Source organism: Pteropus alecto, unplaced genomic scaffold (assembly GCF_000325575.1).
Source record: "Pteropus alecto unplaced genomic scaffold, ASM32557v1 scaffold131, whole genome shotgun sequence".
Classification (NCBI taxonomy): domain Eukaryota; kingdom Metazoa; phylum Chordata; class Mammalia; order Chiroptera; family Pteropodidae; genus Pteropus; species Pteropus alecto.
Genome location: NW_006434709.1, coordinates 21,302,805 through 21,316,150, shown reverse-complemented (window position 1 = coordinate 21,316,150; position 13,346 = coordinate 21,302,805). Strand labels below are relative to the sequence as shown.

The 13,346-nt window shown below is 31.8% G+C and overlaps 1 protein-coding gene across 3 annotated transcripts in view; it reads left to right on the top strand.

Annotated features, from left to right (window-relative positions):
- Positions 1–13,346, top strand: part of CAMKMT (calmodulin-lysine N-methyltransferase) — a 329,988-nt gene that overhangs the window by 14,352 nt on the left and 302,290 nt on the right. For all 3 annotated transcript variants that reach the window (XM_015587587.2, XM_015587585.2, XM_025045088.1), the window contains exon 3: positions 5,470–5,534. In XM_015587587.2, coding sequence (XP_015443073.2) covers positions 5,470–5,534 — 65 coding nt within the window. The remainder of the gene's footprint in view (positions 1–5,469; positions 5,535–13,346) is intronic.

Genomic DNA, 13,346 nt, shown 5'->3' with positions numbered 1-13,346 from the left:
ACATATTAATTTCTGTCCCTTTAAAGGTTTTTCGGACTTGACATGATTACCGTAGCAGGGCAGAAAACTAGATATTTGTGAATTCAAAGTACATAGTTATAGCTTGCTTATATTATTAAACATATGTAAGCAATGGCCCAAATTAAGACTTTGATCATTATTTTCTGTCATCTTTACATGAAGATACTTAAAATGAAGGAACAAAGAATTTCCATTGGTGACTTTTCATGAGAAACAAAAGTCTGCTTATATACAAGTTAGGTTATGATATCGCTTACATTTGTTGTCTTTTCTGTATATCTGAGGATGGTCAACTTTTTGTTCCAAAGTGAGTATTGAGAGTTACGAAATCAAAATTCAGGGCATGACTCCTACTTTATTCATTAGCAAAGTCTTCTTGTCTTTCTGGTGCTTTATTTCTTAGAATTTAACAGAAGAGGCTCCTGCTATTAGATAGATGCATATATAGATAACTAATATATACTAGGAGATGTTTATACTAAAAATCTTCCATTAAAAATTTCTTCTCTGAGTCTTATAAGCTGGAATTTGTTATTACGTAGAGTTTGCTGTGTAGACAGTGGAAATTGTTCCCCACCCCCACATTTCAACTTATTTTCAGTGCAGTAGGAATTTGCATGTTCTAGAAGCTTTAAAATACATTACATTTGGAACCATGGAAGTGCCTGAATTATTCCTTTATAGATGTATACATGTCTTAGATATAGAAAAGCTGAGAGGCTTGAACTGTCCTCCTTTATTTGAATAAGACTACAGTTGCTATGGTAATTGTTGAATTAGAAGCCTCTTGACTTTGAGCTTGTCCTGGGAGCTTGGAATGGCCAAGAAGTCAAGAATGACTTTGTCTTTGACCATGGTGCATTCTTCTAGTACAATAAATGCACTGCAGCAAGATCATATATTGTTTCTCTAGGGAAAGGAAAAAAAGGAAAACAAATCCTCACCCTACTGAATTTAGTATGTACCCTATGAGTGCTTACTAAATATAAACTGGTGCTACTTATGAAATTATGCTTATGAAATTAGATTTATTGCAGATTATCCTTATATGTGTGGTATATCACAGGTGCCCATGGAAACTTGGCAAGGCTGGCATCTGAGGCAAATATAAATACTGAATTTATATTTTAAAAGTATAGTTTTGCTTTTGCCATATCTACTGTGAGATTGAAGACCATTCTCAGCAATCAGGCTGTAGACATTCCACAAAATGTGGACATCCCTCTTAGGGGACACGGTTATTGCGAAGGGCCCCAGAGGCATCCTGCAGAGGGACTTTAATCACATCAGTGTAGAACTCAGTCTCCTTGGAAAGAAAAGAAGAGGCTTTGGGATGACAAATGGTGGAGATATAGAACTGGCTACTCTTCACACTATCTACAGTCGTGTACAGAACATGATCAAGGGCGTTATATTGGGTTTCTGTTATGAGGTGAGGTCTGTGTGTGCTCACTACCCTATCAACATTGTTATTCAGGAGAATGGTTCTCTTATTGAAATCCAACATTTCTTGGGTGAAAAATACATTCACAGGGTTCGGATGAGGTTAGATGTTGCTTGTTCATTATCTCAAGCCCGGAAAGATGAATTAATACTTATTTCATTGAACTTGTAACCAATTCAGCTGCTTTGATTCAATAAGCCACAACAGTTAAAAACAAGGGTATCGGAAAATTTTGGGATGGTATCTGTGTCAGAAACATTCAGCAGGCTAATGAATAAAGTCTAAATTGTCCAGATACAGAAACACCAAGATGTCAGATGATTCCTCAGACTTATTTATGATATTTTAAAGATGCAATAAAAGTTTTGTTTTGAAGAAATTATATAGTTTTAATGTTAGTGATATTAACAGCAGATGTGAATATTAAAGTAGCTTTTGTTCTCTTGCATTTTATTTTGTGTTTTAGAAGGAACTTAATAGGATCTTCAAAATACGATTCAGTGTGTGTAGAAAATTAAAAGACTAATCCATTGAAGTCATGTTTTCATGGAATTTAAATCATAGATATGGGCTAATTATAACTTAGTTTTCTACTTTGTTTTAAATCCAATTATGATAGTTTATGCAGTTAGTGTACATATACATATATTCAGTTTCAAGAAATTGAAATGTTCTCAACGTTTCATATAATTTCAAAATTTTGTATATTATATGTAGAAATCATTTACTGGTTTTCTATAACTGGTAGATGTAAGGCTGGAAAAATCTCTTTAGCCATTAATTTTTAATAGTATTCTAAAGTAAATTGCACCTAGAATCAAGTTTTTCAAACCTTTAGGTGTTTGTGAACAAAATTAGTTGGCTTTGGGAAGAAGAAACTAGCTATTGGTAATTATTTTCTAGCTTTATTAAGATAAAATTGACATATTGCATAAATTTAAGGTGTACTATGTTTTTATTTGATATACTTTTATAACATATATTGCAAAATGATTATCACCATAGCATTAGCTAACATCTCTATGATGTAACATAATACCATTTCTTTTTTGTGGTGAGAACATTTAAATTAAAGACTTGGGAAACAAATTAAAGCTTTTGCATACAGAAGAAAGTTAGAGTGAACTTTATATCTTGAATATGTTTGCAAAATATTGTCATTGTTATATAATATTAATTATCAGTGTAATGCTAAGTAAGACTCAAGTTTAATAAGGTCCCATCCTTGTAGGTATTTCTATCTAACCACATTGTCCAGTCAGGAGTTGAAAGATTAAGAGTAGACAACATCTTATAGGGTTGACACTTGAATAACGTAGATGATTCAGTAAATAAAGAATAGTCCTTGAGTTTTGGGACAAATGAAAGTGAACTTGAAATAATCAAAGCGAATCTTTACCACACTGTGTTTATGGCAGTTTTTCTATAATTAGCACTAATTCTTATTAAAGACAATGGTTATTGACATTATTCTTTCATGAGATGCCATCTTTTAGGATTTCTAGACTTTAAAGATAATTGACTTTCATTTTTGTAAGTTAGAGGTATAGGATTAGTTTTACTGTTTCCCCACCTTGACCTCATTTAAAAATGTCATAGGGTACACTTTTTATTTCTTGGCTTTAGGAAATAAGGCTTTCGAGAAGACAAGTTTTGTGTCAATGATAACTCAGAAAATCACACTTTTAATTTTGAATGTAATTTTAACTTTTAAACATATATTTCACATCAATTGCCTCAATTTCTGCTTTTTAGAAATATTTAACTTTGCAAAATATATGCACCCTTTCTCTACTCTTGTATCAGATTTAGATTTCATTTTAAATGTTTATTTCATTCTGATTTCGGGGAGGGAGAGACACACACACATACACACAGAGGGGCAGGGGGAGAGAGAGAAAATGAACATGAGATAATATGCTTATTAAAACTAGGCCATGAAACAATTACACTTTTAGGAATTTATCTTAAGGAAATAATCAGAAATGGGCTCACTGATGTTTCTACAGGATGTTCATTGCAGCAGTATGCATAATAGCTCACAACTAGGCATAATCTAAAAATCCAACATAAAGTGTTGGTTCAATAAATTTTGGTGCAAACAGTCATTCATTGGACTACCTGGCAGCCATTAAAATCATGTCGTGGGAAGAATACTTAATGATGTGGGAAATTGTTTATATTATGTTAACTGAAAAAATAGAAATTGCAAAACAGTATGGACAATGTGCTCTCAGTTTTTTAATGACAGGTATATGAGCAAAGCATAAAATTTGAAGGCTAGATACAAAATGTTAACTGTGATTATCTCTGCATGACAAGATTATGAGCAGATTTTTCTTGAAGGAACCATGTATTGCTTTCGTATTTAGGAAAAAGTTTTCGAGTTCTCTGCTGTATCACTGATCATTTTAATAGCATCACCTTGTATTTTCGACATTCAATACCTTGTTCTTTTTCCTCTCTCATCTCATGTGTAGTTTTCCATGTTAGCGTAAATAACCATCTATACCTAGAATCTTGCACTTACAGAGAAGATACAGAACGATTGTGTTATGGTGATGAATGTTTGATTTGTAGTTGGTAATTTCATTGCCTTAGATTATGATTCTGTTGAGCACAATGCTTATTTAGCCAGTGATGACTGTAAGTAATTTTTTGCATTCTCACTAGTCACTCTATCAAAGAACTGGGTCTCTATGATAGAAGTAAAGTTTTTTTCTGAAAAGAATAATATGGTTTACATGTATTCTCTTACGATATGTATTAGTTTGTTAGGGCTCCCAAAACAAAACACTGCAGACTGGATGGCTTAAACGACAAATTTATTTTCTCACAGTTTGGGGTCCAGAAGTCTGAGATGAAGTGTTGCAGGTTTGCTTTCCTCCGAGGCCCCTCTCCTTGACTTGCCAGGTGGCTGCCCTCTTGCTGCCTCTTCACATGGTTGTGCCTCTGTGCACATGCCCTGTTTCCTGTGTGTCCTAATCTCCTTTTCTTGTAAGGACACAAGTCATATTGGATTAAGGCCCACCCTAAGTACCCCGTTTTAATTTACTTGCCTATTCGAAGACCCTATCTCCAAATTCAGTCACATTCTGAGGTACTAGGGGCTTAGGTCTTCAACATATGAATTTTGGGAGAGACAATTCAGGGCATAATAATATCTGTCATTTTTGATGTTTTAATAACAAAGTTAAAGTAGTATTGATGAAGTAAATTTTATTATGAATTATTTTTAATGGTTATTATAAACTGTTATAACACCTTAAATAATTACAGGAATAAGTTATACAGGGTAGAATGTAGAAAATTGTAGATGTATTCACACCAATATTTTACCACCCCTGGAAAAATAACTCAAACTCTATGACCTCTTGACATTTGGGTCCGTTTGTATATGAAGAATAGTATCTTTTATAAGTATTAATAAAATATCAGTAATCAAATATTTGAAGGACTGTCAAATGAAGAGAAATTAGAATTAAAGTGAATGGAAGTAAGATTAGTAGGCAAAAGATAAAATATTTTGCCCTCTGACATTTAGAATTTCCTCTAGATGGAATGTGCAGCCCTGAAGGTTGGTTAGTTCTTTGTGACCAAAGTTCTGAACTTTTTGGGCAGTTAATGTATTGTTGCGATTCTGGAGGTTGATTGTCTATTTTTCTTTTGAGATTCTCAAAGTATAAAGTTTCGTTTAGTTTTGTTTTGTTATCTTTAACAAGGTTAATAATTAATCTCACCTTTATATAACTAAAACAACAATAAAATATTAGTACTTTATAGTATAGATTGATCATCAGGCAATGTCATTTCATTAACTATTGGGAGGACTATATTCTGTTGTATCTTTTCCTTCTCCCTCTAGTGGGAAGATATATTTAAAAAATATAACATGGAAGGGTTTATTAGTATTAGGTATATCACAATGCAGTCTCAGCTTTTTAAAAAATGAATATATGTTAATATTTCAGAGTCATTGAAGAAAATGCTTTATTGCTTTCTAGGCACAATAGTGGATCTTTGAATATTGAAGATGTTCTTACCAGCTTTGACAATACAGGAAATGTTTGTAAGTTATATGACCATTCAATGGAAATTTTTTTAGTGTTTTAAAAAGTGAATTTATAATTGCTGTTTTTTCTCACTAATGTTTATTATTCTAATATGTGTGTGCATGCATGTGTATATAATAGAACTTTTATTGCTTTTAGCTGCAAAATAAGCTTCACCTATTACGTGGGATAAGGCAGTTTTACACTTGGCGGGCGTGTGTCTGTGAGAGACAGAATGTAGGTCAGAAGGAGCACTGGATTGTCTAGTACTATCCCTTTTGTTTCTTGTTTCCATTTTGACCTTCTCAGTTATCCCAACAGAGAGGCTGTCACTTCTTTGCTGTGTTGGGGGTGCTTCTCTTCCACTTCCCGCTGCTGCTGCTTCTCTCTTTCACTACAGGGTAAACCCAGAACATGTTTTCCTTGCTGCTAATAATATATTTTAATACCAGAATGTTTTTGTTTCATGGAATATTATAATATTGTCGAATATATGGTCTTTTTATGTAAGCCTCAGATTAAGTCATGTTTTCTCCACTGAGAAAAACATTTAAATAATTACGTGATATGATTAAGAAAATCAAACACGAGAATATCTTTATATCACTGAGTTAAACAGCATACTATGATAGAAGTTGTTACTGCTTTATGTGTTTTGCATAGGATATTTCTCTTAAGATAACGAATTATCAATGAAATAAGATGGTTTCAAATACAAAAATTGTACTCACATACTATTTTTTCCAAAGGAAATTTCAGAACTGTAACTACTTATTGTCTGAGCTAAAATAACATACTTTGCCAACAGTTCTACTTTATCAAATGCTCTCTAATTTTAGATCTGCATAGAATAATGTCCAGCAATACTCAGGCGATAATTTTGTTCTTATGTCCACATTATGGCAAACTTCTGATTGTATATAAAAAAATTATGTATTTTGTCACTAAGGAACTTATAAATATCCTAAAATTATCCTAAAATATTGAAAATAATGTAGATTTCTTTTTCATGGACAGTGATGTACTTTTTAGTTCCTACATGTTGGCACTTGATGAATTCTTTCCTATTTAGATGTATCTCATATTTTATGGAGGTTTAGGGCAAGGAACGCTAATGTTGGTTGAGAGAACAGTCTCCTTTAGTTCTGGGGGTAATGTAAAACATTATTAAGTCAGGTTTATGCATCTATGATTTAGGAACATGGTTCTAGAATGTTAAGTGTGGATTTTTGATTCATTAATGTAAAAATCAAGTATTGTTCCCTGTGGCTCAATATGAAATAAGGCCACTAGCTGGCAGCATTATATAAAATAAAAATATTTTCCTAAAGGTATAAGCTATTATTTTATATTTGAGTAACTTATAGTTCTCTAACGTTTTCCCCCATCAACTTGCCCCCTCCAAAATCCAAGTCGTTTGTTGCATTGACAAATGGGGAAATTGCACATTAAAAGTATTTTTTCACTGTTATCTCTTGTTTGGTAGAAAGGTTTGAATCTTTGGATTAAGAATCTTGGTTCCGAAATTTATCTTGAGCAATTCGTATCATGTTCATGAGCCTCATTTCCCCCCCTCTCTTAGAACTAGATCTAACATATAGAAAGTATATAACATGTACTACATTCTCCTAGTTGACACTCAATAAATGGAAGCTATTAATTATCACTGATGATAAGTACCTCTAAAACGTCTTTCATTTTTTTTTCTAATAAGAGAATATTAAGGATCACTCTGATGTTTTGAAATAAACTATTTTGATTGAACTAACAAGGTAGGAAAAATATGATTAAAGTACCAAAATAGTATTTTCTTAAAATGTCATAAATGTGGCCTTAGAAACCAGAATATATTGTCAAGTGATAGAAGTGGTGACAAAAATAAGACCTATTAAAACATGTAGTTTAGTGCGACTTTTATATTCTCTTTATTTTAAAAGGAAAATCTATACCAATATTTCATTTACTGATAAATTAGTAAAGTCCTGTTATAATAAAGTAAATATTGATTATAACGTTTACATAATCTTTGCCAAGGCTTAAAGTGATCAAGGATTGAAAAAGTGATTTTTTCATTTGAATGCCTGAAATGTTTGATTTTACACTAGAAACGATATTAGTTTTAGTTTGTGATTAGAAAAACCAGCAGAGGGCGCCACATCATAATTCTGTCTCACCGCTCAATATAATTGGAATAAATAACTTGAAATAACTAAGTTTTCATCATGTAAACATATAAAGATGTATGTTTAAACATTTCCATGTGATTTAACTTTATATATTTAATGCATTTGGCAACTGATTAATATGAAAAATAGATTTTCCTGACCAATTTTTGAGTTATAATTTTAAATATCAGTTTAATTTTTATACTTCTAGCTTTAAATAAAAGAATACTTTTCATCTTGTTAATCTTGATAGAAAGCGAAAGTTCTATACAAGATATCAATTCTTAAATCACCACTATGGTAGTACACTGACAGATGTTTATAATGAGGAAAAAAGTTTCTAATTCTGTGAGAGAATCAATAGATGGAATTATCCATATATTTTAGGAATTAGTTTCCCAGTTAATATTACTTCCCAATAATAGAATATTTTATAGTTACAAAAACCTGATATGTGTTTATGTAATGTATACATATATAATGTATATGTACATATAAAGGTATATATTCATGGTTTGTAAAATCATTAATCTCCATTTTAAGCTAGATAGTTTCTTATTTCCTGATATATTAGAAAAGGAAATATTCTTTATATTTACCTTTATTATTTAAAAGTGTCATGTGTTTTTAGATGTATGACTGGTAAAATGTTTTATATTTTTATGATATTCTTTCACTGTTTGAAGAAATTATAGTGAATCTCACACAATCATTTCTGCATGATTAACTGCTGTATAGAATATGACTGATCTTATTTTTATATATTTATATTTGTTATTCTAGAAAACAAATTATTTTGAAAGGTAAGTGCCTTTTTGCTTACCTCTAACTAGGGATAGATATGCATATTCCATTCTTTGGCTACTATTGAGAACCTGCTTCCTTTTAAAAGAGCAAAACTAGATAGAGGTTATATCTACTATTGATTCGTCATGCCTGGAGAGAGATGCCATCAAGCTACCCATGGAAAAGTATAGGATGATATCCTTTACCTCAGGAGAGGGGCTGGCTGCTTCTGTGTTTCATGTGACATATCACTCAGGTATCCCGGGCCACTGCAGCAGATCTCTTTCTTCTATTTTTTTCTGTGGGCAGAGTGTCCTTTGCGACCAGTCCCTGACCTCTAATCAAAGAAGCCCCATCATACTGTCTCTTCTAAAACCATTTTCTCTTTCTCCAAAGCTGTCTCTTTCTTATCCTGAAGTGATTTTTTTTTAAAAAAATGTGATTCTCCTTAGCATTTAGTTGATCCAAATTTGGCTGCATAGTATATGATACAACTACATATTTGGTATTTGTAAAATTTCATCAGTGCTTGGTGGAATAATAGCTTCATTTGCACTTTTTAGCACATCATCCTTTATTTGGCAGCATGAGCAGATGAGTTAATACTTTTCATATAGTTTATTGTATACAATATGAAATATAATGTGTATAAGCCTCGAAAAGATAGGAAATCATTAGTTATTATATATCATTGCAGTAGCCTCATGTGAATCAGGATTTCTGGCTAACACTGTAGCTTAAATTTAGGGATTGTGTTGATAAGATCCTTTCTGCCATTCTTCAAAAAAAAAATTTTTTTTTTCCTTCCAACTGGGCTACGTGATAGGGTTCTGTATGGTGGTTTGTGTCTCATGGTATCTTGGAGAAATTTGTAGACCCTTCTATCTATATACTCTTACATGTGACAATGTGTCCCCTCCTGCCAATGAATCCTAGGGTTGACTTGGGACACAGGGACACAGCTATAGTCTCCTGCTTTGGATCCTTCCTAGTGGAACCTGTTTTGTGAAGTACCAAAACTGGTCTCTTTTGGGTCAATTATTACTTAAGAAAATATTCTTGTTAAAGTACAAAATATTTTTACTTTCTACATGTATTTGGGAAACCAAAAGTAACTGTGTCTTAGGAAATATAGTCCAAATTTATAGTTTTTCTGTTTCATTGTTATTGTCTTATGTAGTTGGGGTCCGTAATATTGGTGGAATTATTCAAGCTTCAGGAATGTCAGCTTGGATTTAAAAAGTTTTTCTTCATTCAAACAAAGGTCTGTGTGTATATAATGCATGCACGTATACATGTGTATGATATATATGTGTATTATATATAATATATCTTACATATAATAACCCTACACATGTAGTAAAGTAGTTTAATTTCAAAAATTAGAAATTTGGGCTTTTATGAAGAATTGCTCTATTTTTAATTTAGTGAGGTCATGGAAGGATCATGTATTATGAAATTCAGGTTTTAGTTCTGCCAGTAACTAGCTGTGTGATTGTAGGCAAGTCTTTGAGCAAATCCTGACTGTATTATAAATGAATAAGAAACAATAACTACTTTGTAGTGCGATGAATATAATATTAGATAATATGAAAGCACTATGTAAGCTGTGAATAATATTTGTATTACATTTTATTGTTAGTATTAATATCATCTATATCATTTATTCTTCTTGAACCTTTTCACTATTTTTGATATTGAAAAATAATGCTAATTAAGAAATATTTTTCGTGTGTGTCATCCTGTTTTGATATTTTACATTTTTTATATGAAAACACAGTGCAAAGTTACATAATTAAAAGTATGGTATTAGTGCAGAAATACATATATAAATCAGTATTTTAGAATAAGGAATTTAGAAAGACATAAATGTATGTGATTTATCATATATTGAAGATGGAATTTCAGTGAGAGAGGAAAGGATGGATTCTTCCATATACAGTATTGAACTATTGACTAGGAGTTTAGAAAAAATAAAGCTGAATCTCTCCTTTATACCATATACCAAAATAAATTTAAGGTGGCTTAAATATTTAATTAAAAAATCCCGACATGCCTAGATATCTCAGATGAGTAATTTTATATTAAAATTAGGAATGTCCTGTTAAGTGTGTCCCAAGCCCCATGAACCTAAAAATGAATAGGTTGACTTAATAAAGATTTAAAGAACTTTAATAAAAAAAGTACCAAAAAAGTTGAAAGACAATTGACAAACCGTTAATTATTATTTATGACATATAGGCAGACAAAGATCTATTCTCTTTATTGTGTAAAGGGCTCACACAAAGCAATAGCAAAAACAGACTGCAAATCTATACAGCACAAAACATAGCCCAGAATTAGAAAAAGGTTTTTCACAAAAGAAACACTAATGCTCTGTAAACCCATCAAATGATTATTTTACTAGTAATGAGGTAATGAAATACAATTATACAGTAAGATATGTTTTTTGTCTATCATATTGGCAAAGATGAGAGAAGATAAGCAATAATCAGTGAATTGTAGAGAAAAGGGCATTCTCATCTACCATTGGCTTTGAAGATTGATTCTACTTTTCTAGAGGTGATTTGGCAATGTTTCATAATGTCAAGTATCCATATCATTTGACTAATAATTCCTTTTCTAGAAAGTAACAATCAGAATGTAAAGCTATAATGTAAGTAAAGGGATTCCTTGTAGAACAATGAATAATTGAAAAAAATATAAATCTTTAATTTTAGGTGGTTAATTATGGATAATCAGTGAAATAGAATAATGTAGCTGTTCAAGGTCTTTAAAACATATTAGGTTTTAAAAAATCACTATAGGGAATATGATCTTATTTCTGTAAAATACATATACTTATTAAGTAGGTATGCATATGCATAGAACTGTGGTTTAATGTTCATATTTCCTTAGGGAATTGGAGGTATTGATGACTTGTTTTCTTCTTAATAGTTTTCAGTATTGTTGATTTTTTATGGCATATATTAGTTTTATAACTGGAAAAAGCAATGTTATTTTTATTTTGAAAAAAGTAGACACTCTTTAAGTTCCAAATTGAGTATTAATTTTTTTGACTGAAAGCTGCGATAAAATCTCAAATTGTTTAGGACAGCACCAGGAAAAAAGAAGGAGCAATTCATTTTACCAGTGAAAAAATAGCAAGTATTTGTTTTTAAATAGCACTTTTCTCCAAGGAGCTCACAGCATATTAGATGTTAATATAGTACTGTCTCAATACACTTATGAGATTAGAAATCAGAGATCGGATCTTTCTAATCCTATATTAGGTTGTGAGAGTACAAAGTGATTAAAAACTTAGTCTGGCAGAATATTGAGCTTGGGCATAGATAATTTATAATTCTGTTAACAAAATAAATTTTAAGGTTCAGTGCATTATGTGGGTAGTATGCATGGGTAATGGTCAGCAACCCTGAGATTATTGGAGGCCCCAATGCCAGTGGGGAGCTGGTGGTAGCATGCAGCACTGACTCTGGGCTTGGCTCTTAGCCCCTCTAGATGATCACAAAGTATATGTGTAGTCTTGTTAGAAAGACTTCTGGAGGGCAGGTCAGAAAAGATTTCTAGAGGGTAGGTTAGTTCTCTAGATGGTAGTTTTCCCGGCCATGTATCTCCAACTATCTGACTTCATAGTTCCATCGTTGTCAGGGCAGTTTTTTCTTCTTTCTTTTACTAACCCAAAATTGACTGAGTAAGCATGCCCCTAAACCTTAAACAGTCCTACACATTTTTTTTTTTTTACTATTTACCAGGTAAAAAACATTTAGAAGACATCTCTTTTTAATTCGCTTTTAAAATTTTTATTTGAAATAAAAAATTATGGTGTTGGAATGGCTCTCTTTGATAATAGAAAGTGCTGCAATTGTGAGAACTTACAGAAGTAAATCCTATAATACATTCTAGATTCATAACGTGTACTAATACTTAATCAGTGCAATAATACTGGAAGGTAGTTCATGTCTCTGTCATAAACCCGCTAGGTTTTCCTTCCTTTAAATATTTAAAGGGATATTCCTATTTAGGTACCTACAAGTTTTAGCAAAAGATATGCCAAGCAAGTCTTTTTTCCCCTCTCTTTGAGCAAATACTGAATAGTACTTCTTTCTCTGTCTTTTTAAGAAATAGCTACCATTTCTTTTGCACCCCTTACAGTATTTATCAGGAACTTTGTAAATATTATTACCATTTAATCTTCTTAACAACTTTACAAGGTAGCGATAACTTGCTTAAAAATTAATATTTAGTAAGTGGTCAGGAATTTATAACTATTCCACTATATTTCTGGAAGGTAGCATTTTTCCAAAATGGCAAGAAATGAATTTAAAAAGTTCATGGTGGGAATTGAAACTAAAAGTGGTAACTTGGAGTGCTAGAAAATAACGTTGGCAAATGGAAAATAATTCTGTCCAGTGGATTGTGTCTCAGAGGAGACTGATTAAAGGTCACTGGAAAATGGGCTCTCTAGGGTTTCTGAAAGGTAGTTGACAATCTAATGGAGTGGGGATTTGGGGAGTGAGGATAGGGGCGAAAGAATACATTTTCTTTTAATAATCTAAAATGTGGATTTTGTTTTATTTCAGATTTTCCCCCTTTTTATGAAAAATGCTGGGGTTTTTTGCATGAAAATACAATAGTAATATTGATTTGCATTTTTACATAGTCCTTTCTCTCAAACTTATGGCTATAGTGATAGTTAAAAATTATTCATATGAATATAAGTCACATAAAAAGCTCAACTAAAAGAATATTCTTGTCCATAGCAAAAGAGTTTGAATTGTGGTTAGCCTTTCCACAGAGAATTATTATATGGACATTCGCATGGCCTGTGTGTGTTCTATCACTCTATGAATGCTTGATGTGAACTAAATATTTGAT